The sequence below is a fragment of the Pelecanus crispus genome, chromosome Z (assembly GCF_030463565.1).
Source record: "Pelecanus crispus isolate bPelCri1 chromosome Z, bPelCri1.pri, whole genome shotgun sequence".
In the NCBI taxonomy this organism is placed as follows: Eukaryota; Metazoa; Chordata; class Aves; order Pelecaniformes; family Pelecanidae; genus Pelecanus; species Pelecanus crispus.
The window spans coordinates 37,651,189-37,677,067 of record NC_134676.1 but is presented as its reverse complement, the minus strand read 5'-3'; the positions used below and the strand labels follow the sequence as shown (position 1 = coordinate 37,677,067).

Below are 25,879 nucleotides of genomic sequence, written 5' to 3'. Positions count from 1 at the left end.
CTGTTTTAGTATTGTGTATTAGTATTATGCTGTTAAAAGTATTCTGATTCCCTATACAAAAAGAGTATGAAACTTACGGAAGGGACAGGAGTTAAGTGCAAGAAGAGAAAGTCAGTTAAGGCATTTAGAAAGCCTCCTGGTAGGGTTGAAAAAAAAAAAAAAAATGCTGATTTTGGATATGTGTTGAAATGCCAGAAATAGAGAGACAAAACTTATTCGGAGTTTATATGTGAAAATTTAATAAATTTACTGAGCTGCTCTAGGAGAATATGTGTTTTGTGTGGTATCACCTTTGTCACAAAAAGGAGCAACCTTTCTATTTAAGATTTGATTTGTCTATCTACTACTTGCTGAGAGTCATTTAGGCCCATCTGTGCTAACTGTGCAAAATTAGTTTACTATAGTTTTCCATTAAGGGTAAGAATTTGTATTTTAGTTCAAAAGTTCCTATACTAAAAGAAAGTTTGTACTATGTCCTGTTTTCTCTGCTTTACCTCAGCATGTTTTCTAGAAAACTAGATGCAAATGTGTCTGATAAAGGCTGAATCATTTTATTAGTTGACACTTTTTCTGACCTTGTGCTATGTTTAGATACTATTTGCTTCCAGAATCAAACAGTTGGATGGGACACTCTGTTAATAAACCGTAATGCTGGCTGTGGGGTTAAGAGACAACACACATGCACTGAAATAATTACAGATAGTCTGGCACTCCGCTGTGGCTGCGATCTCAGATTTTTAATTTAGAAGAATCTCAGGATAGCAGTAATGTATCTAGACAGCTGTATTTACTTCTGTGCATAAGAGCATGCCATAAGGCATGTTGAACTTGAGTTAGACATTTCATATTGCTATTCCCCATAACTTTATATGGTCCAAGGGATTTTTGGCCATTGACATTTTTATCTAGTACATACTTAAAGACGTAATTACTGTTTAGAGAATTCCAAGATAGTCAAAGAAAGAATAAATTTGAATAAATTTGGCATCAGAAACCAAAGGCCAAAATTTATCCCTTTAATTCCTGTAAAAGTTTAGCACAAGGACTACAGGATTCTGTTTTAAAGATCATCCTCTGTTATTGGATGTTATTTGACCATCCACTTACTCTTTTCCCACATTTCTGCATGAGAAAGCACAATTACAGCTTCAAAGTAACTTTACTAATTGCAGTGGTTAGTGTGTTATAAAAGTTTTATCTTGTTGAATATATCCCTCACCTCTAAAGGCAACATGTTGCATTCTTCCATGTTTGTATGTCACTTTTTACCTGAAATACTAGGCTGAGTAAGTTTAGCATAAACAAAGAGCACTGAATATTGCAAAGAATGTAAGTTTTTCTAGGACATGAGTACCAGTAGAGTAGTTTCTTCAAATGCAAGCTCATCACTATAAGAGTTTTATTCAAAAAGTATACTGGTCAAATGGAAGACAGAATTTTTGTCTCGCTTTTAAGGGCCAATGTTGGTCCACCTTCAGTATTTGATGATTTACACATACTGAATATATGACAGCAGTTTCACTAATAGATTTGTTACTTAATATTCTGTTCTGTTTTTTTCCCACTCATTTATGGATAATGCCACAGAAAAAAGTGCAAAAGTGGAAGTTGCAGTAACACCACCGAGTGATTCGGTACCAGTGCAGAATGGAATCGCCCATAACGTTGAAGAAGAGGTTAATGTCTTTTTTATTCTTCTTTTTATATTAGTAAATATATTGTATGCTTAATGGTGCTTTTCACAGAAAGTATACATCTTAATAGCAAGAAGCTGTTAATATGAACTGTCCACAATTATTATATTTAATCTTCATTTACAAGTGAATCCAGTGTATGGTTTGCCATATATAAAAGCTCTTCTCTTGTGCCCCTGTGATTCAGTGTAAGGTAAGATGATAGCCTGGAATGTATTCTTTTAGGAAATGTATTTTTACTTATCAGATAAGATGTTTGCAGCCCTAAATATAGCTAATGGAAATGGCTTCTCTGATTATCATCACATTGCACAAAACCTGTTCTCTTAAGGTAGCCTGTCATGTTTTGTTTCATGGGGTAGTTAAAAGTAGTTACAGAAGAGGAACTGTACACAAACTTCTTCTCCATCCTGCCTTCTGTTCCCTTCAGACAAATAACAAATTTAAGCTGAATGACATATAATATACTAGTGCTTCTATGACTCTTATTGCGTATGGTTAAAATCTGCAAAAGAAGTCATTAAACACTTAAATGTATTTATTTTAACATATAACTTTGTAGATAATAAGTAACTGCATAGCTGTGTCTAACTTGCACACTGGCTACTCAAACAACTATACAGTTGAGCTAGATTCTTTCTTAAATGAGTTGTAATTCTTAAGAGTAGCTGACTGCAAAATTTGGCCCTGCCAGGCCCTTTTTTAATGTGTTTTAATTTTTTTACATTTTATTAATACCACCTGCATCCCAAGTAGGCAAACAACTGGAAAAATGCTGGTGAGTTGATTTTTCTAAACTTGGGCACTGCTCTTTTAGGCTGAGACAGCAAAATCTGCATAGAGAGAAAGTCTTGTTAAAAATAATCCTTGACACAGAAGCTTTTATAATGGTTTTGTTTGTACAGTTTACTTCTTAGCCTTCTCCTTAGGCTATAGTGACACAAGAAAGGTACTGCAAGAGATGGCTGAGCAGTGATCTATTCCATAACATAAGCTTCCCCTTATTAAAAGTGGAGTGAGTTGTATTGCACTTACATACAGCAAAATCATGCAAAAAAGGCAATGGCCATGTTTTGTTTTGAATTGTCCCAGGTTTAGGTTTTGATATTTTTGTTGCTTTCACTCATTTATCATTTAACAAAATTGTTAGTCCAAGTCAGAGATCATCTTGCCTTCTTCATGACCTGAGCATTATCACTGTATGTGAAATCCTTTCCTTGAAAGGTTCTGCAAGCCCCAGGAAAAATTAGAGGTGGTGTACAAGTAACAGAGTGTGTTTATCTCTGTTGGCTGCTTCCTAAACACAATTATCACTCACGAGGAGCGCAATTTATACTGAAACATACTTATAGCAGGGAGAGGTTATACAATTTTTTCTGCAAGACGGGAAAAAACACTGTGATGTGTAGTAGGATGACTCTTTGGGAAAAGTTTCTGTTTGTTTTACACAGCTGGAGGTAGAGAGATGACAAGATGATTCTGCCCAACTTGTGTGTCAGTGCACCAAATATTGGCAGATAGATCTAATTCTTCACTGTCTGCAGATAATTTTGGTCTCTGGGAATAGAAATTGAGAATCAGAATTGTATGAAACCTCTAATAGACTCTAATAGAATTCAGTCACTTAGGAAGGAAACTGGTCTTGCTTTGTAAGATTTTTTCCACTGAGATTGTTCAGCAAAAACAATGAAGGAAAAGCAATCTTAAGTAATCACATCTCACAACAATGTCCATATGCTATCATTTTGCATTGTAATGAAGCAGTTTCTAAGCTTGTTCGGAAATCTGCAGGGTCAAGCAGCCTCGTCATTCAAGACAATGGTTTCAATTTCAAGCAACTGCAGGGCAAGGAGGGAAAATTATTGCAAGAGTACATTACTCAGCAATGTCTTCCTCTCATCTCCCTTTAGACATTTTAAACTTTCATTGAGGCAGGGTTTGGAACTTTTATGTTAATTTCAGCAAGAATTAGGACATTCTGAAAAACTAGTGTGCCGTATCAGAGGTGGGATACATTATTTATCCTTATCCAGATGACACGGAGGAGCAAGCAGGGAGATTTGTAACTGATGGAGGAGTGATTCTGCAGATTTAGCTCCATCAATCTGAAAGAAAGGATTTTAGGTGTCTGCTCTCACAATAAAAAGTAGCAATCCCCTAATAACATTTTGAGATGGCCCCTGCTGGGTTCCTCCCCAGTGGCCTTTCTAATTTTGTCTTCTTCTAGTGAAAACTTGGCAGATGCTGCTGTCTCAGGCTGCTTCAGTTATTGCTATGCTGGAACTATTTTGTCATTTAAAAGTATATATTGGAATTCTTGAAAAGTTGTAATAAAAATAGTCTGCTCATCTATATAACAAATAAATAGGTGTCTAAGAAACTTAGGACCCTACTTCGCTGTGAGGTTCTCTGCCTACTCTGTACTGTACAGGGACCCTTCCTGAATGTATTGCCTAGCTTTCTGTGCACAGCTTCCTGATACACCTTCCCAAGCTGTGATATCACTCTGAAGTTAACACTGGGCTATTCAGTTTCCTTCTGCTATTCAGTTTCCTTCTGCTTTGTATATTGACTTCATGGACTCTAATAAGATTAGTCCTGATTTATGGAAGTGTAGGCAACAACAAAATAACACATACAGCATTCACGTGACCTTTTTCTTTGATGAAGATTAGAATTTGAGGTAGGGAAATCAGTCATTGCCCTCCCAAGCCTTCCTTACAGCTTTTCCAAACTTCATGCAGACACTACGTACCCCTAGGAAATAGTATATCTTCAAAGACAATGGTATCAGTTCTAAGAGCAGCTCTGTTCAGGGAAGTAATACTGAAGGCACAGGATAGTATGCCAGTGAGTCCACATCAATAGTTTATCCTTCTCTTTCAAAAACTTGCTGATTAAAGCTGAGCAACAAGAACAAACTCATCACAGTTTAGTCTTGACCTACAAATGCTCTTGAATTTTCATCTTTTTGTGAACAAATATTCTCCATTTTACACTGACAACATCATTTGCTTCTGTTCCGTGAGTAGAATGCAATCTGGTGGCTTGAATTTTTGGTGATTTTTCCTTAATCTGATGCAAGAGGAAGTACTGTAGTGTCACAATTTGGGAATATAGTATGACATTGCTTCTCTCCAATTTTCCACTTGTATATGTCCAAAGATACAGTTTTGTGATCCATAAGCACTGTTTAGAAAATCTCTCAAGAAAACTTATCATTAGTGCCTCCATGTTGTAGTGCTGATCATTTAGAACTGAGAAAATTAGAGGCACTGTCCATCCTGAGGAACCAAGCTGCAAACACACCTCTGGTGGAAAAAATGTTGTCCTGAAAACTGTAGGGTGGGAAATGGGTGTCCTCACACAGCAGGTCATCAAGTATTCCTAAAACATGTTTGCAGTGAGCACACAGAAGACATGCATAGGGATCTAATCCTCTCTCCTCCATTGTCAAGTTCCACCATGATCCACATGCTTTTCCCTCTTGCAAAACAAGTGTAGTCCTATTTGTGGTTTTTCTTACTTTTCACTGGCACAGATTATGGTACCTGGCTCTAAATCCCTGGACACAAGCATTTTAGTAATATCAAGTTCTGTATTGGAGTTAGAATTGTCTGGAAATAAGTACATTAGGAGTCATGTGTTCCACTAGTACAAGGAGAATATGCAAATAAATCCATCTTACTTATAAAACCCCTATTCTTTTAAAAGTATGGTGTTGAGCAAAGGACCCTTATGAAAGGAAGGTCTCAAGCTAAGACTGCAAGAAAAGGGGAAAAAATAGCTTTTATGTTGTATTTTAATTTTCATATATTTGGAAATATAAATTAAAATTGTTTTTTAAAAAGCATAATACTCCAAATGCCATGATTTAGTTTTCCTTATACCTCTCCTGGTTTCCTTAGGGTTTTTTTGGTCATCTTTATGTTTTTTTCCAGACTCTTATCCTTCCTCCTTTCCTTCTTTTTCAATTGAACAAGGCTGAAACACTACACAAGACAGAGTTGAGGACACTGCCAGTTAAAGACTTTCACAAAGTTTCATGAACTCGGTGAATTTCACTTTATTTCCTTTTTCTTTTCTTCTTTTTTCTCTTTTCATTCTTTTTTCTTTTCATGTCTTCATTTGTCTCTTCCAAACTCCGCTGTCTTGCTTTTCCCTTTTTTCCAGGCCCTTAACTCCATTCTTCTTACTCCACTCTCCTCCAGGGAACCTCAGCTGTCCTCTTGCTAGCCCAAGCCCTTCAGCAATAAGATAAACTCTGTCCTGATGCTGCTTGCAGAAATTCAAAAAGGCTTTCCAGGAAATGTCCCCAGCAACCCAGTCATTTGTCCCACATAGTAAGACTCATATAATCCCACTCCCACTGTAAGCAGCAGCAGATCTCCTACACTTTGATAAAATCAGGATTCTCAGCTGAGAAGGACAGATGGCTGTGGTCTCCTTCCCAGCCCCTAACCAGCACAGCAAGGAACAATACCTCCTCCCACCATACGGCCTGTAAGACCTTCCTGCTTCATTTGCAATCAGAAATTGCCTTCCCTCCTGCTGGATATTGCATCTTCCTTGGGGATTTTGTTCTATTTACAGCATTCTGTCTCTTAACCTTTACCAGGTTGCCACAAAGGAGAAGACTCTGTTACATAAAACTTCATAGAGTGCTACCAAGCATGTGTGAGAGAATGAAAGAAGACTAGAAGGACACTGACTGCCTCATTAAAAGTTTTAAGGGTGCCCTTCAGAGAAATGATCCTTCTGAGAAGTCCAACTGTCTCCCCTCCCCGCCCCCCTGCCACCTTCTTAACAAGCATTTGACTGTGTTCAGTCATAGTTGTTTTGACCTGTGGTTTTCCTAAAAATAGCTTCCAATCTGAAGATAACACCTTTTCCTCTCACCTAGATGCACACACACACGCACATACACGCATGCACACGTACACATGCGCACACTTTCACCTGTTTCCATAGAAACCCCACTGGAAAATGTTTACATGCCAACCATGTCAGAGATAACTTTTCCATGAAAATACAAGGCAACCTGTATGTCATAGGAAAATGCCACAAATGCTTTATTGTTTTTCATTGGATCTAATCCGCTTACCTGAGCAACAGTGTGGTAAAGCATGTTTTGGCCTTCCCCACCAAAGAGCAGCATCATGGTGCACTGCATTTCAGGACAGAGGCCCTGGTGGGGACAGATCTCCCCTGCCCTGGAGTACTCAGACCATTTGTGTCAAGTTAGCATGACGTGAATCTGAGTAGCATTGCGTTCTCTGTCTCAGGCTATGATTCTGGGCTGTATTAAACATTTCTATTTCATAGACAGAGGGTAGAGGAGATTAGAGCAGCCTTTGTTGTAAGGCCATGGTATATTCCAGCATCCCTGTTATTTCTTTGATTGATGATTAAAAATAAATTTTCCAGAGCCCAAACGTTTTTTCAGTTGCCACACTTAGTCTAAAGTAAATGCCTGCATCTTGTTTGCCAATATAGCTCTTTGTAACTTAATGAGAATAGTGCTGCTATCAAAAGGGGTTGATCTTTATTTTCCCAAGGCTACTCAGTTGCCTATTCCACTTTTTTTCTGCTGTATACTGGTTTGACTTACTTGAACCTGATCTCCTTTTATGACCTGGTGACCCACCTGGTGGATGAAGGAAAGGCTGTGGACGTCATTTACCTGGACTTTAGCAAAGCCTTTGACACAGTCTCCCATAACATTCTCCTTGGGAGGCTGGCAGCTCATGGCTTGGATGGGCGTAGTCTTCACTGGGTAAAAAACTGGCTGGGTGGCCGAGTCCAGAGAGTTGTGGTGAATGGAGTTAAGTCCAGTTGGCAGCTGGTCACGAGCGGTGTTCCCCAGGGCTCTGTTTGGTAAACAGGGGGGATTGAGTGCACCCTCAGTAAGTTTGCAGATGACACCAAGTTGGGTGGGAGTGTCGATCTGCTGGAGGGTAGGATGGCCCTGCAGAGGGACCTGGACAGGCTGGGTCGATGGGCCGAGGCCAACTGTATGAGGTTCAACAAGGCCAAGTGCCGGGTCCTGCACTTGGGTCACAACAACCCCATGCAGCGCTACAGGCTTGGGGAAGAGTGGCTGGAAAGCTGCTTGGCCGAAAAGGACCTGGGGGTGTTGGTAGACAGCCGGCTGAACATGAGGCAGCAGTGTGCCCAGGTGGCCAAGAAGGCCAACAGCATCCTGGCTTGTATCAGGAATAGTGTGGCCAGCAGGAGCAGGGAGGTGATTGTCCCCCTGTAGTTGGCACTGGTGAGGCTGCACCTGGAATACTGTGTCCAGTTTTGGGCCCCTCACTACAAGAAAGACATTGAGGTGCTGGAGCGTGTTCAGAGAAGGGCAACGAAGCTGGTGAAGGGTCTGGAGCACAGGCCTTATGAGGAGTGGCTGAGGGAACTGGGGTTGTTTAGCCTGGAGAAGAGGAGGCTGAGGGGAGACCTTATCGCTCTCTACAACTACCTGAAAGGAGGCTGTAGTGAGGTGGGTGTCGGTCTCTTCTCCCATATGGTTAGCGATAGGACGAGAGGAAATAGGCTCAAGCTGAGCCAGGGGAGGTTTAGATTGGATATTAGGAAAAATTTCTTTACGGAAAGGGTTGTCAAGCATTGGAACAGGCTGCCCAGAGAGGTGGTGGAGTCACCGTCCCTGGAAGTGTTCAAAAAACGGGTAGACGTGGCACTCTGGGACATGGTTTAGTCTAGTCTACCCTTAATTGGTTTATTGTGGACTTGGTAATGTTAGGTTAATGGTTGGACTGGATGATCTTAAAGGTCTTTTCCAACCTAAACGATTCTATGATTCTATGATTCTTTGAAAACTGGACAGTGGAAAATGGTGTGAAGACAAAGGCTTTTTGTTCAGATGCATCTCCATCACACCATAGCTGTTACTTATCCTAGTGGGCTGACTGCAGTTTTGACTATTACGTTCTGAGTATTTCTTTTCAAATTCCCTGAAGAGTGTTGGCAGTAACATGTGCATAAAAAAACTGCATATAAGTTCCAGGAGCTGTGCTTTCAGGTGTTTGTGCAAGAGCCCAAGAGGGCACAAGCAGCAATAGCAGAATCTGGAGCAAATACCTACCTGAGCCTTTCTCCTTCCCATAGGCTCTACTCAAAAGGTAGCTCTTTCCAGTGAGTTCACAGTGCAGGGAGCATTAATACAAATTAGCTGCCTTAAGAAGAGTATCCATATATACAGAATGCATTCTGAAAGCTCAGGGATTTAACTTTACTCCCTGCTTGAATTTTACTCAAGAATTCATGAGGAAAGACAATGTTTTCTGTCTTAGTTACCCCATAGAAATTGCATACTACTGTACTAGCTTACTATCTCTTATATCTTCTTTCATACTTTTTTTTATCCAAATCAGAAGTAGGAGAAGATAAATGAGCAATTCAAGTTACAGGCAAGAAACAGAAAGCAGAGACTTGAAGCTATTCAAAGTAGGGCTCCAATTGCTTTTGTCCTCTGCCTTTGTAATGAAATAAATTAATGTGAGATTTGCTATTCTAAAGAAAAAAATCAATCTCAATTCTGAAAATCGGTACTTACCTCTGAGACAGGTAACATTCTGAGACATCATAATTTTTTCTTGATTCACTCATTGTGAGAAGTTAGGTTGTACAGAGCTCTTCACTTCAAATTAAAAAAAAAAGGTCCACAGTCTTTTGCAGCACTATCAGGCAAAGAGAGAAATTGCCTTTTTATAGGTGGTGCAATATCTGTACTTTAGCATAAGCAAATTGAACTGCATATAATTCCAGTCTGCAGTTTCCTTTCTTCTGGAGTCCTAATGGTAGTTCTGTATTGATTAATGATAATCAGAAGTCAAAACGCACAAGAAATGTATAAACATGAGAATTTATAGCTCAGCTCTTCAGCTTAGTTGGGCTAACAGAATAATCCTCAGAATATAATATTTATAATTCATATGCTATAGCTGTTATACAATACAGACTAGTTGGTAAATAGTGGCAGATTCAGTATTTCAGGTAAGCTTGAGGTGGTTCATTGTACAAAAAACGTTGTATGTTTTTTGCATTTTGTCTTACTGTCAGGAAAAAAGTATAAAAATGCAGTTTGATGTTGTGTCAGAAAAGCAACAGCTTTCCTAAGGTAATATGAGTGTAAGCAACCATGGAGACAGTGATTTTCTGATGTTTGCTAGAAGCAGCAACTACATTGTGACTTTGGCAGATGCAATTTGCTATAAGCTGTTGTTTATAAACAAAATAGTTATTGATGAAATGTCACCATATGTTTGTATTGTTTATATAATGTGAAACACACCATCATTTCTTCTGTTTGGAAGAATTTTCATGGGAGATTGGGAAAAGTTTTCAGAGCAGTCCTAAGCAACCCAGTAAGAGATTTCTTCTGTGGGATTACAGACAAGTATTAGATAGATGTTCTTGGGTGAAGAACTGTGGGGTTTTTGATCATGGGTTGGTCTACATGACACCAGGCCTGCTGGTGACAGATGTGGTACACCTGTCTCGAAGAGGGAAAAGGATCTTTGTGCAGGAGTTAGCAGGGCTCATTAAAAGAGCTTTAAACTTGATTTGAAGGTTAGCAAATGTAATGCCCATCTACAAGAAGGGCCGGAAGGAGGATCTGGGAAGCTACAGACCTGTCAGCCTGACTTCGGTGCCAGAGAAGATTATGGAGCAGATTGTCCTGAGCACCATCATGGGGCACATACAGAACAACCAGAGGATCAGGCCCAGTCAGCACGGGTTTATGAAAGACAGGTCCTGCTTGACAATCTGACCACCTCCTATGACAAGGTGACCCGCTTAGTGGATGAGGGAAAGGCTGCACATGTTGTTTACCTGGACTTTAGTAAAGCCTTTGATACTATTTCCCACAGCATTCTCCTGGAGAAACTGGCTGCTCGTGGCTTGGATGGGTGTACTCTTTGCTGGGTACAAAACTGGCTGGATGGCCAGGCGCAAAGAGTTGTGGTGAATGGAGTTAAATCCAGTTGGTCGCTGGTCACAAGTGCTGTTCCCCAGGGTTCAGTATTTAGGCTGGTTCTGTTTAATATCTTTATTAATGATCTGGATAAGGGGACCAAGTGCACCCTCAGTAAGTTTGCAGATGACGCCAAGTTGGGTGGGAGTGTTGGTCTGCTTGAGGGTAGGCAGGCTCTACAGACGGATCTGGACAGGCTGGATCAATGGGCCAAGGCCAATTGTACGAGGTTCAACAAGGCTAAGCACTGCATCCTGGACTTGGGTTCAGTAGTATCCTGGCTTCTATGAGAAATAGTGTGGCCAGCAGGACTAGGAAAGTGATCGTGCCCCTGTAATCAGGCACACCTTGAATATTGTGTTCAGTTTTGGGCTCATCACTACAAGAAAAACATTGAGGTGCTGGAGCATGTCCAAAGAAGCGCAATGAAGCTGGTGAAGGGTCTAGAGAACAAGTCCTGTGAGGAGTGGCTGAGGGAACTGAGGTTGTTTAGCCTGGAGAAAAGGAGGCTGAGGGGAGACCTTATCACTCTCTACAACTACCTGAAAGGAAGTTGTAACAAGGTGGGTGTCAGTTTCTTCTGCCAAGCAGCAAGTGATGGGACGAGAGGAAATAGGCTCAAGCTGAGCCAAGGGAGGTTTAGTTGCATATTAGGGAAAGTTTCTTCACTGGAAGGGTTATCAAGCATTGGAACAGGCTGTCCAGGGAAGTGGTTGAGTGACCAACCCTGGAGGTATTTAAAAGATGTGTAGATGTGGCACTTAGGGACATGGTTTAGTGGTGGACCTGGCAGGGTTAACAGTTGTACTTGATGATCTTAAGGGCCTTTTCCAACCTAAATGGTTCCATGATTCTATGAATTTGTGGAAGAGGAAAAAATATGCCACATTCCAATACTTACTCCCTGAGTGCCCATGTCTGACCATCGCCAGAAGCAAGATACTGGTGTAAATGGGGCTTTGGTCTGAGTTAATATGGCTGTTTCTATCTTCTTAGTCCAGTAAATCTTACCATATTAAAAATAAAAAATGTATAGATTTTACACTACTGTATCCTCTTCCACCTCCCCCAAATCCTTTGTTACCTACCAGACATCAACCTTTAAATGCAGCCTGGGAAAAGGTCTTCAGATGATCACGCTGGTTAAGAGAAAGTGATACTGGTGCCAGGCATTTCTGCCAGGAACGGTATTGATGTGTTTAATGACTATCAAGAACACTTAGAATTAATGCTATTTGTATTATATAAGTAAACTGTTCAGTTCTCTGTTCATTAGCATATTGTGGACAATCCTTTCAGACAAGTTACCAAAATGGACTTGGAAATGCAGGAGAACTATGATTGTACAGCTTCAGGTTTTACTTTACTATAATATGACCTGTGTTTCTCTGACAGCAGTTAAATTTAGGTTCACATGAAACTTTGTGTAGATATGTGTTGACATATTCATAATGACAACTCATGCGACTCTTCCATATGTTCACTCCAGTATCTTTAAAGCTGATTAGCTATGGAGTCATAGTAGGAAATGAGTTTTGGGGCAGGACTCATTTGCGCATAGATGGGTAGGTAGTACCACCTGAGCTGGCCTAGCAAAATGGAGATTTTTGCATAGTAGTGGCAGGTATGTCATAAACGAGCAGAATATTCTTCATTTCTGATGAAGTTTATTAGTTTCTACAAACTGTGAGAATGCATATTCAGTATGTACATTGCAGATAGGCTGGAGCCACCAGTAGTGCATGCAATCTCTGCCATAAATCTGTGCTGAGTCATTTTACATCACTGCTGCTTAGTCCAGAGCATGACACTCACATTTGCTTGATTTATAGCTGCCAAAATTATTTCCCTTTCATGTTTTCAACCTCAGTGGCTAGTTCAGCATTGCTTTGAAATTTTTGGAAGCTAGATTTACAAATACGTTGAACTTCCTTACTTCCACTGGTTTTTTGAAGGTCAGCATTTGAAAATCAGATGCTGATTCCAATTTATGAATTAGAAAATGGAGATCCAGTCTGGGGCACCTGCAATGCATCCTGGAGTTAAACTAGCAAGAAAAAGGGGTTTGCCCTACTGCACTGTGAGCTTGAGTTTGGCCTTATATTTTGGGGATAGTTATCTTGGGGAGAGGGATGAGGCAGTACAACCTGAATGTGAAAAGATCTCAAACAGATGGATCAAGTTTTCTCATCTGGCAATCTCCATATGTAATTATTTGTGGTCCTTTGCTACAGCCACTCATGTTGCCTGTGCTCTCTTGCTAGCCCAATGCTCTTTGACACAGACATGAGACCAGAATGAGGCCGGGTGTTGAATTTCGGTCTGTACTGGTACAGTACTGCATGAACGAACTTGGGTATTAATTTCCGTACATTTTGCAGACTCGTGCAAACTCAGACTAATGTAAAGCTTTTGTTGTGATTAAATACAGTTGTTAATCACGGCTAATCTCTAAAGATGGCAATTCAGGAAGTACTTTGTCACTCAGTGCTGTTTATAAAGCAGTCATTTATGGAGCTTTATTCCAGCTGAGTCCGCTGCTTGAGTCATACACAGGCCACTCAGAAAGAGTTACCTTGGCAACCCTTCAATTGGTCCTTTTGTGCTCAAATTTTACCTCAGTCATCATATTTCAAAGCTGAGCGTCCATCTCAGGTTGATTTTCCCACCCAACAGCATCTACCAGAAAGGAAAAGGAAAGGATTTGGTTTTTAGGAGGTAGTCCCACAGACTCCTGCACCAGCCCAGTCCCCCAAAAGTCAGGTTTCAGTAGACTGCAGCAGTGAAGTACAGATCATCTGCCCCCTTTGGTAAAGAGCTGAAAGCTAAAGGCAAAAGCTAGCCTCTTAAGCTGCTCAGGAGCGTCAAGTGCTGTGTGAAGTGTGACAAATTGTACCTATGTACATTTTTAAAATCTTTTAGTAATTATACCTATTATGAGCTGTTCACTTTACTGTCGTCTTACAATCATGCAACTTGGGAGTTTCACAAAGTGTAGGGGTTAACAAAATACTGTCTTCTGTTGACATCAACACATAATTGTCAAAGTAGCTGTAGCCTGTCAATGTGTTAAGAGGTAACTAGGGATTTGCTTCCAGTCCATCGATGTCAGGTGATACAGTCATGGAGGAGCCTGAGTTAAGAGTTTGGCTTGCTTCTGTAGATACTGATCAGTTCAGGTAGCTGAGTACTTGAACAATTCAGGAGTTCATAATAGTGGAATAATTAAGAGCTGTTCTTCAATCAAAATCAGATGTAAGTAGAAAATGTTATGAACAATACCAACATAAGGTGATATTTCATCAATAACTTTTGCTTAGAAAAAGAGTAACTGACGTGGTCATTCAAATGACTGCTTCTTACAGCATCGTCATAAGGTTTATGTAAGCAATCTTAAGGCAGGGCAATAACTGACAAGTTGTTAAGAAGACTGTTGCATTGTGGCTGGTCTAAACATGAGAGCCTCAGGCTGGAGATAAGGAGAAGCCTTTTCCCCACAAGGACAGCCCAGCGGCGGAGCCAGGGCCCGGAGAGGTTGGGCCATCTCCATCCTTGGTGGTTTCACAGCTTGACTGGACAGAGCCCTGAGCAGTCCAGTCTGACCCCCTGGCTGAGCAGTGGAGCTCCCCAGGTCCCTGCCAGCCTGAATTACCCTGTGGTCCTGTGAACAAGAAAAAATATATATATGTATCTCTATCTTCAATAGTAACTTTTTAAGTTACTCACGAAAGCTTGAAAAGTTAGATATATGTACATATATCGATATGCGCATATATATATACTTATATTTATATTCATCTGTATGTTTGTGTGTGTACACACACACATGTTCACGCACATCTATCATCTCTCTCTCTGTCTCTGTCTCTGTCTCTATCTCTATCTCTATCTCTATCTCTATCTCTATCTCTATCTCTATCTCTATCTCTGTTCCTATCCCTTTCCTTATCCCTTTCCCTTTCCCTTTCCCTTTCCCTTTCCCTTTCCCTTTCCCTTTCCCTTTCCCTTTCCCTTTCCCTTTCCCTTTCCCTTTCCCTTTCCCTTTCCCTTTCCCTTTCCCTATCCCTATCTCTATCTATGTGGCCAGGCTTGATGCAGTCCAGACCAGTATTGATCCCTGACTAGACTAGCCCACATCCCAAGCGAGAGCCTGTAGGAAGACTTATCAGATGCACAAGGTTCCCCTCCAGGAAGAAAGCACAACACTGCTCCGTGCATCCCAAGGGACCAGCATCGCTGTTGACATAGCTGCAAACTGACATCCTCAGGCAGCCTACTGCAGGGATACCTCATAGTTTGGACAAAATCTTTTCACTGTTTCCTAGCTAATGTTGTTAGGTAGGTGTGGTGTTAATTCAATATTTTCAGACGCCATGGGTTCTCACTGAAACACAGCACAGTCCTCAGGACTCCTCTTTAAAGAATCCCTAACCTCATTCATCCACTTCAATATTCTGCTCACTGCAGCTTTTCTTACAGAATGAAGAGGATGAGGACCAGCCTCTCAGCCTGGCCTGGCCTGACACCCTACGCAAGCAGCTCACCTACCTTCTTGTATTACCCATTGTTTTTCCACTGTGGGCTTCCCTCCCGGATGTCAGAAAACCTGTAAGTAACTGTTGTTATAAGTTGGTGTGTTCTGCACAACAGGGTGGCTCTGTAGCTAAATGCCAAAAAAGGACTGTAGTGGATTTATGTAAAAATAGAGCTGATGATTTTTTTTTAATAGTTTCTTCTTTTAAGAAGAGGTCACAACATCAGTCTTCAAATCTTCAAATGGGTGCTTATGGGCAACTCTATAAAGATTGCCATCCATATTCACTAATATTTTATGACACAAAGTGAAAGCTCTTAAAACTTTGGGGCCTTCACATCTGCATTTCTAGATCTCCACTGAATATCACGTAAGTGCTGAGGAGGTCTGTCCATCTGCAGTGCCCTAAAGGGTACGACTGGAAAGATTTTAGACTGTCTAAATTTTCTCTGTGGTTCAAAAATAATGATACGCATTTGTCTTAAATGCATGTTCTACTAGACCTTTGTCTTCTACCCATCATCTTTTAATTTTCCTACTAGAACAAGATCTATAACGCCTTCCATGTGTAAAATACTTGCTAGTTTTGTCCCAAACACAGCTTAAAGTAATGTAAGACTGATTATTAGTACAAATGACTTACTGTGACAGGTTGCCAAGTCTAACCACTTTTATATTCACGTATACCAATAGACCTGACTGGGGAGGCTCAGTGAAAGTAAAAGCAAAAAAGTCAAGAGCTGAAAAAATTCTTTAGTAGTATTTTAATCTCTTTTCCTTTCTGGATCAAAAATAGATTTAAAACTGCTGCAAGAGAGGGATGCACAGCTTATAAGGTTATAAATCAACACCCTGAATTCTTTTTTCCTCCTCACACACAGTAAAAACTTTCCCATCCCACACACTGAAAAACTGCAATTCAGTGCAAAAAACAAGCTAAAATAAGACCTCTGATTTGTTTTTAGATAAAGGTTTCTCAAAGGGTGTAAACTGACATTTTCCCTTTCAATCTTTAAGCTCTCTTTTCTTAAAGTTTTCAAACAACTCTGGTAAACATTTTTTGTTTGGTAACACAGAGAGCATACTACATGAACTTCAAGATTGTTTATTTCTGTATTTATGCCCTCCTTTTATCATTCAAAACCATCCCTGTAATTTCTTAAATAATTTGACCCAAAATGAGCAAGTACTGCTAAGAAATAAGTATGTGCATTATTTTGAATTTTGAAAATCTAAAGTTAACATCAATAGATATGTAGCCTTATCCAATATTCTGTACTGTACAAATAAGAACAGTTGTTACAATAATGGTTTTGGAAAGCCAATATCTCAAGAAGTTGCGTGCAACTGTGTGATGTGTGTGATTACTAACACTAGTGTTGTTCGCAACAGAGCTGGCATGCTGACATCCTACAGCTAAAATACCCTGCCATAACACAAAAGATAAGCACAGTTGTATATGCCAAATGTGCCAATGGGCCACAAAGTTTTAAAATTTCATTCACGAAAGGAGTAGCTTTTTATACAGAAGTAAAAGAAATGTAGTTTGTAATTACATGTAGTAATAACAGAAAAGGTAACAGGCTATATCAGTATGACCAGCTGCTTACTTTGAGCATTTCTGTCAAAGAATTAACCAGATGGTTGTATGAACTGTCTAACTTTTCAAGGACGCTTCATTAGTGTGTTTATCTCTAAAACATTCTCACTTATGCCTGTGTGCCATTCCTGCTATTCCCTTCCTAACAAAAACAAAACCCAATATCACAGCTCAGCATGTGCATCAGAAAACAATTTTCCATGAAATCTGTGAGTCAAAACTTAAAACAAACCTAAAATAATACTTAAATAGATTTTGTAGGGAGGCCTACCATCAGGGGCTTGATTTGCAAGTGTGGTGATTTTAGTCAGAAACCCAAATTCTGTATCAGGATGCTCAGATTAGCATGTGCGTATATAAAATGAACATTTGTGTGCTATATACTGATCTGAGAGACCATATGGAGCCTTTGACATCCTCTGTGGGTGTCCACTTTTCAAAAATGAGTTCTCCTTTCCTCCTAGAGTCTCTTTTCTAAAGTGTATTTTATCTCCACATAATGGAGATGGTTTGACTGCATTTACTTGTACTATACCAAGCTATATTTAGCTACATGAGACCCAGAAGCTCTAGAAAAATAATTTCCTATACAAGGTCTCCGGTTATAAAGTTGGCAAAATCCTTGCTGCCTTATTATGCTCTGGTGTACACATGTGCAGATTTTTATATATTTAGAGTAGATTATGCATTAGTTCAACTAACTCTCAGCTGATTCAATAGCTGACATGTTTTAATGTGTGTTTAGTGCCTTAATAATACCTGCTCACATTAAGCCAGTATATATTAAAACCATTACTATAACATCAATAATATTGCTGGCAGTACACCAGAGGTAGGTGTGCCCTTGGGGAATTTTTTACCTGACTTTTTGTTCAGGTGTTTTGAACAATAACAGGTATTTTTCATGTACTAATAGCTTTTTTCCCCAGTGGCTCTGTAAAGGCCACAAACGTAACTGTCCACCTCCTGCAGTAAGGGATATTGAAAGATTGAAAGGAAAATTACATTACCAAGGTGACCCAGTGGGGTCACCATCTCTTTTGTTATAGCCATACTGCACCGTCCATCCCTTTGTGTAACAGGCCAGAAAAATGGCTACTGGGGCTCCAGTCCTGCTGTCACTGGACCCATATGGGGCAGTTCCTTGTATCTGTGCAAATTCCCATTACCAACGAAGAGGTACAACTTACATGAACTCCTATTGCCATACAGAGATGCACTGTTACCAAGGGGACAAGGACAAGATGTTCTTGCACAGATCCAGTTACAGGAGCAGGTTCTGAGTAATCAGATTTAGGCACTGTCAAGTATGAAAGGAAAATCAAAGCTTGCAATGCAGATAGATTTCTGTGCAAGACAAACATATGATTCATTCAGGTTAAAGGTAAAGTAAAGATGTTGGTAGTAATACTGGCTAAAATTAAGACAGTCACTTTGCAAATTATTAAGCACTCACTGTCTTTCAGGATCAGGCTCTTAGAGAAAAACCCTCATACTTGGATCATTCTTGCTACTTAAAGTCCTGTTTTTCAGACACTGTCATGAAATCAATACAGAAACGTACCAAGAAAAATGTCCTTAAGATTGCTGATAGACAGGAACAGTACCAATCCAACCAATCTACAGTGAAACTACAAAATCCTTTCTCTTTTGTTAAAAGAAAATAGCGTATGAACTGAATGAGCCATGGTTTTTCTCATTTGTCAGTTACCATGACCACAACAGAACCAATTGGTAATAAACGGGGCGCTCTGTCTTTACAAGGCAACCATCACAACAGCTACCAGAAAAGGTGGAGAGAAGTATTGCTGTCTGCTGTCTCTGACTAATTCTTCTAGGAAAATGCTTGGAATTGGCAGCACTCTATATTTCCAAGAGCTAGGGAGTTGCAACAAGATAAATCTGAAAAGAATGCTGTCATTAGTGACAAAATAAGCATGATTATTATTATACTCTGGAAATCAAATCCAGCATCTGAAAAAGAATCAGCACTCTCATTACTGCTTTTTAAAAATTTCATCTATATGCAAGTTGTATAGTAGCATCTATGGAGTCCATTCTTGATTTCATCACCTGTAATGTGTACAAGCTTTAAATTTTGCCCTTTTTGAGTTTAAATGTTCCCCCTTTTAAAATAGGTAATTAAACTGTTAAGCCTATTAAAGTACTCTTAGTCTTGAACTGCTGCTTATCAGTTAATTTGACTGGGAGAGGATTGGCTAAGACAGGCTTGGAACACACATGCTGCAAAGTTACTGACTCGTAATTCTTAGCCATCTGAATTCCGTGGGTGTCTGACTCAGATAGGCAATGTCTCGTTATTTTGCAAGAACCATTTGGTATATATAATCACACTGACAGAGAGCTATTACTGGCCAGTACAGCTCTTGCTGTATTAGTTTTGCATAAGCCAGTGTATGCTTATATCTTGAGTGTTGTATAGTGATTATTCAAATTGCATTGCTATGAGGTGCTCTGTGTAGATTTTGTGACCAGCTGCAACAAGCTTCTTGCTTCATCATCTCATTCACCATTTGTGTTGCCAGAAAATCCCAGTTTTTACAAGGAAGACAGAAAATGTTGAAAGTTGTAAGAGTTGGCTACTAAGAATGGTGAAAAAGAGTGCTAGCTATTTAGTTTAAAAAAGGAAATTGCTGTTCAGATGCATTTATCCCTCTGGACTCAGTCTGCTCCCACTGGTGTCAGATCGCTATTTTAACAGCATCTTTGTGTTCCTTTCAAATTGTCTTCCTTTGCACACTAAGGTCTTGTGTCCCCCAATGCATGCAAAATTTTTATTTTAAAATTAGAAGTCCATCTGAGTATGTTTAAACACTGGAAGCTCATTATCAGATTCTCTGATTTGATGAAAATTTAGATTTCTGTTTTGAAAAAGTAATTGTTTGCTCTCTAAAGAGTTAAGAAGCAGTTAAGAAGCAGATCAACCAAAGTACCCTGGGCAGTTCTAGAAACAGTGCTTGTGACAGTAATGGAATTTATATGAAAAGGACGTTTCCAGGTGCCATTGTGGCTATTTATGCCTATATTTGAAGTTAATTCGTTTAAAACACCTACTGGAATGATTTTCTTACTCCAGCAGGAGTTCAGTTATTTATTTATATATGAGAGGGTTTGGGAGCATTGTTAAATCTGTACCATCTTTAATGTGTGTTCCTATGTGTGTTCAATTGTGAAGTGGTATAGGTCGTGTTAGTCAATGTTTACAAGCTCCGTTTTCAGGAGGGCATTTAGCATTATGCAAAGTGCCCACAGGGAGTGAGTAAGCGTCGTGTAGCACAGCCTACAGCCGCACCTGCTGCTAGAGCAGATATGGACCTTTTAATTGTCCTGTCCTGGAGATGAGTGTGCGCAATTGCCATTGCTGACTTTAACTTTTTGCCATCAGTAATGACCTGATCTCATTCCATTTACATCGGCAGAAAGAGTCTATGCAGTTTCAATGAGCTGCAGACCAGCCTCGCTCTTTTCTGGTTCAGCTGACAAAAGACAGTGTCATTCCCGCATGACCAGCTCTAATGGCCAGCCCAATTCACTGAGCACTTCTTAGTCCACAGGCACCCATGCAGATCAATTCCTAATCATGAGGCTGTCCCATATAAATGCCTCTTGTGTCTGTCATACAAGAAAAGCTGGCTGTGCAGCTCTGTAAACTCCCTAAAAAAGAGGGCTTTAATCATGGCTTGAGCAAGCTGAATTGGCAAACTCCGAATAGTATTTTCTCTCCAAAAGTCATGTTCAGGGAAAGCCCTGCAGTCCTGTCTGCTCCCACAACACCTAGGGGTGACCCACAGGCTAATGAGTCTCCTGATGCAGCAGGGGCACGTCCCGCAGTGGAGAGGGGTACAGGAGAGGTGTGCTGCCCAAAAATTCTGGAGGTCCCTGCAGAGCAAAAAGCGGAAGTGGATTTAGTGTGGATTTAGTGAGGACTTACCGGGAAAAGGTAGTGCAGGATCAAGCAGCAGCTGGAACAAGTATTCACAGTGGTATAACTTACTTCTACAAGCAGTCCTACTGGTTATTCATGAAAGTTTGTAGGACTCTGCTAGTGGCACATCAGAAGTCCTCTGGGGTGAGGATCTTTGTTCAGAAGGTTGATGCCCATAAAGATTGTGGTTTCATTCAAGACTGGTAACATTCATTCACAGTACAAATTTCATTTTAAACACTGATTTGGACAGTAATTGCCTGGTACAGTACTGCAGTTGTGTTTCCTTCCTTTAGTAGTTAACTTGATCTCTTTTTCTTACATAGATCTAGCTAGCCAATAGGAAATATGGATAATGCAAAAGACTGGAAAGAACAGAAAACAAAATCAATCATTAATCTGAGTATAACCCATTCATTGGCTGCAAGAATGCTATCTGTTCAAAGTTTGACATTAGTAAGGGAGGCACTGAAAATTAAAATCAAGTTATTTTGGTGTTACACAGATTTTTTAATTCATTGAAGGTCCTCAGAGTGTGTTTTACATGTTTCTGTAACAAACTTCTATACAAAACAAAGCATGGCAAATACGTGCTTAATGTATCTTCTGTTCTAATTGAGGAAGTGGGTTGTTTTCCCAAGAAAAGTAAATGCCCTAATAAATTGTAGATGTGTATTTTCTTAGCTCTGTCATATGGAAGCCTTTGTTACACTGACTGTGACAGGTGTTGCACAAAGTTATTGATGTATGAATGAAAGGTATGGGTACCTGTTTTAGCAATTTGAAAACGTTCTTTCTGAATAAGCATGAAGTTATTAATAAATTTAGAAGTCAAACACCATTCAGCTAAACACACATGCAAACTGCGGCATAACAGAATATGATACAAATGACAACCCAAAACTTGTCATTCATCTTACAAGTTGTTAGGAGGTGTTACTTTACAACTGAAGCGGTTGGAAGAATGAGGCATCGGTAAGTATATACCACTGTAGGGAGTCAGTTTCTTACCATTCTTGACATTTATTTTGATCATCTGATGGCGATCAGAATAGTTGGTAAGAACGGGCAATCAGAAAAAATGAGAGGCCACTCTCACTTTGAGAAGCAAATGAGAGTACAGCACGTCAGCCTTCAATGTAGGTGCTCACTGTTTCTCTTTGTTTCTGTTTCAGGGGTCAAGAAAATTTTTTCCTATCACATTTTTTGGCTCTATTAGCTGGATTGCATTTTTTTCTTACTTAATGGTCTGGTGGGCACATCAGGTAAGGAGGTGATACTGGTACAAAATACAAGCCCTGCATTGTGTTTTGCACTGTGAGAGATCATTTAGAATCAGAGTCCATCATCTATCTCGTGCTGAGTAGTGCTTTCTTTTAGGAGCTGCAACCACGGATGAAGTAAATCACTACTCAGTAAATGGAAAGTAGTTCAGAGAGCTGTGGTTGTCCTGACCACGGGACTTGATCATTCTGGTAACATCAGAGCCATCAGCAGCTGCTTGTCAATACCTACTGGTTCTATTTGACAATCTTATCTTTCTCCTGAAATGTGGAAATCTGTGAAAATGAGTAATTTTCCAATCTTGCCTGTATTCTCCAAGCTAGTCAGCAAGCTCCAGGATAATACTCTGGTTAAGCAGGTTTACACCAGAAAGCGTTTCTTCACCACAGGATGTCTTTTTTGCTGTTTTTGCTTAAACCCTTTTAGGTTGGAGAGACCATTGGTATTAGCGAAGAAATCATGGGTTTGACTATTCTAGCTGCTGGCACATCCATTCCTGACCTTATTACCAGTGTTATTGTAGCACGCAAAGGTCTGGGGGACATGGCTGTATCCAGTTCTGTTGGAAGTAACATATTTGACATCACAGTGGGGTAAGTCCTACAGCAAGAAAACTGTGTCTATTTTAACAAGTCCCTTGTTCTTAGCATGTTGCTGTGGTTTTGCCAAGGTGTTGCCTACAACGATTTTCTGCCATTGATGCTTAAAAATGACAGTGATGCAAATATGCAGTGGATGTTACTATTTCAAGTGCTCAGAAGTTTATAGACATTTGCATGACAGAATTGTTACAAACTTGTGGCCTAATTCTCTCTTTGATACCTTGCAGAGCTGCCTAGGCAAGTGAATTGCATTGAAAAAAGCATGCAAGAGCATTGTTCCAAGAAGGAATTTCTGAAGCTTTTTATGATTTTGTCAGGTTGCTGTTGTTTGCTTACATTACCACTCATTGTGCTTATACTAGAGCTTTCTTTATAAATGATGACTGGGAACAATTCATAGCCTCTGCCGTATTCAGCATGTTTGCTGTGAACGTCATTGTCTTGTGTAGCTTGTTTAGGCTGTTGTTGACATGTGATTTTTTTATATACCTGGCAAGTCCCAAATTACAAACCAATTCTGTATTAACGCAAAGGACCTTTTGTATAGCCCTGACAATGTGAAGCAGCATAAGATTGTGCAGAAATGTGCTGTTTACACTTCACTGCTTCACGGCAGCTCTAGGATAATGTGTGGCATGTGGTTGGAATTCAAATTCCTTTTTGACCTTTTGAGACCAAGCTAGATCAGGTCCAGAAATGTTGTAAACTATGCCTCAGTATTTCAGAAATGTGCAGGAAATATATAGACAAACTCTGTCTTTATTCCCACATTCCCAACTTCAACACAGGATAGAGGTGCTGAGAATCATGTCCATCCTCTCAGTTTCTCCATCTTTGGTTGTTTCTTGCTATCACACATGCAGAAGAACAGGTCTGGTCATAGTTGTAGTCCCAAACAGCCTAGTCGTAGAACAGATCACGGTTTTTGCTGCTGAAAATATACCAGTAACTGCACAGGTGCAGAAAGGGGTCCTAAAGTTAGAGTGTATAGTAAAGGCTTTTTTCTGTTAGCTAATGGACACAGCAGAAAAACTGGGCCACTTTTTTCTATTAACCCGTAAGCATGAAGTATTTGAAAAAACATCTACAAGCAGCAGACCTGCAAAATATATGAAAACATTCACTACCGTGTGCTTCAACTTAGAGCACATAGGGTGCATTACGAAACTTTTCTCTTTTGCATTACTTTTTTACTTTTCTTAAAATTTTTAGTCTTCCTGCCAGTGGAAATGTTGTTGTCCTGTACCAGTCTGCTAGACCTGGTATATTTACAACAGCAATGGCACAGTTGAGCTGGAGGCTGGTGTAGTTAGTAATAGAACTGTAATAAATTATTCTCTCTTGAGCTGCTTATTCAAAGTTTAAATGTGAGCTTCTGACAGCTCTCTTCAGGCTTTCTAAGCCTGCTAAGCTCCAATCAGTGGCTTAAATATTTATTTCAGCTTGGCATCTTCCAGAGGGATGTTGCTTCATTCTGTGGCATCAGAGATGAAAAATGCAATGACAGCAAATACAGAAATAGAAATTAAGCTGGAGTTGAGTTGAAGTTCACATTTTAACACAGGTTTATACAGTAAATGTGAATCAAGACTTTAAGGGCCAAATTTTGGGGGCAGTGCCTTGCAGAGTGCTGGTTCTTCATGGCAAGGACATGTCTTTACGTCACCCACTCTCCTGTCATGCAGGCTCTTGGAAAAAGAGTGGAAGTAGATTCTTCCACAGGTGCTCTGAAATACAGAAACAAATGAAAGGGGTCTTCCTGCTCACAGACAGAATGCCAGGTGATTTGTCAGCTAAGGGCAATATAATTCACCAGTGTAACTGGTGGAAGAGTGGGGAGGCTAAATCCCGTGTGTTCTCCCCAAGAGCCATGAGCAGCCGACAAATTAGATTTACGTACATATTAGAAGAATTGAAACTCTGCCTGCCTCACTTTATGCCGGAAGCCTCTGATTGTATTTTGACATGCCTCCAGAAACTTTCTAGTGCCCCTTCCTGCATTTCTGCAATGTTTCCAATTTATTTTTCTGTTTCTTAACAGCCTTCCTCTTCCATGGCTCCTGTATGCTGTGATTAACAGCTTTGCCCCAGTGACAGTCAGCAGCAATGGTCTGTTCTGTGCAATTGTCCTCCTCTTCATCATGCTGCTCTTTGTCATCCTCTCCATCGCTTTCTGCAAGTGGAAGATGAATAAAATCCTGGGCTTTCTCATGTTTGGGCTTTATTTTGTGTTCCTGATTGTCAGTGTCCTCCTGGAGGACAAAGTGATCCAGTGTCCTGTCTCCATCTAGTGGAAAGTGCTGTTTCTCAAAAAAAACACATATATATTTATTCAAAAAAATACATATATCAAAATGAAACAGCAAAAAACCACAATGGAAAGCTTCTATGAGAATAACCCATGGATTTTTAAATTTCCTGTCCCTCAATTTTAAAAGAGAGAAAGAAAGAAAAGGATGCAAAGGGTGGATCTCAGAGCTGAAGAATGACCGCTGCTGGACAGTGCAGTCACACACCAAGGGCTGAGTCCAGCTGCACTGAGGTTTTCTTTGTCTGCTGCACAACATCCTCACCACTCAGTACTGGAGATGCTGCACACACACGGAAATGGTGAAAGCTGCTGCTTCTCCTATGCCTATGGTACATATCTGCAGACGACTACTTCTCTGTAGTAGTATGCACAGACACACAGTGTGCTTGGTTCTTAGAGCTCTCATCTTCTATGGGGAATGCTAATATTAACTTTGTGGAGGCACCGTTTCCCACACACCCTGGTATGGGATTTCTCTGATAATCTGCTGAAACTCCTGAGTGGAAAGCATACACTGAGCGCATGAGTCACAGACAGGGAAGAGCTTGCACATCTCTTCATATAACTGGATTTATATGATGTGATTTCAGCAAAGCCAGGGAGTTCATCAGTGTTTTGATCCTCTGCATCACAGGTCTGTGAAGGCAATCAGCAGGATGTTAATGGTGGTTTATTACATCTTGCAAAACTCTTCAGATTCCAGGAACTCTGGCTCCAGCACTGAAGGGACCACGCTGCCTGGCTATTTTGTAACTGGTGCAGATTTTCATTGCATTTACGTGCAAAGACCAGAATGGGGATACTCTTTCTTCTCTAATAGCAACGCAGCATGCAGAGAGATCATAAAACTACTATGTGAACACACCATTTTTTCTAATGCAGCAATACCAACAACAGTACCAATGGCTTTCAG

At 40.2% G+C, this 25,879-nt stretch overlaps 1 protein-coding gene across 2 annotated transcripts in view; it reads left to right on the top strand.

Moving 5' to 3' along the window:
- SLC24A2 (solute carrier family 24 member 2) overlaps positions 1 to 24,946 on the top strand; it is a 112,072-nt gene extending 87,126 nt beyond the window's left edge. For both annotated transcript variants that reach the window (XM_075726550.1, XM_075726548.1), the window contains 5 exons: positions 1,588 to 1,676; positions 15,169 to 15,297; positions 21,945 to 22,034; positions 22,480 to 22,646; positions 24,697 to 24,946. In XM_075726550.1, the coding sequence (XP_075582665.1) occupies positions 1,588 to 1,676; positions 15,169 to 15,297; positions 21,945 to 22,034; positions 22,480 to 22,646; positions 24,697 to 24,946 (725 nt within the window). The remainder of the gene's footprint in view (positions 1 to 1,587; positions 1,677 to 15,168; positions 15,298 to 21,944; positions 22,035 to 22,479; positions 22,647 to 24,696) is intronic.
- Positions 24,947 to 25,879: the final 933 nt, after the last annotated feature.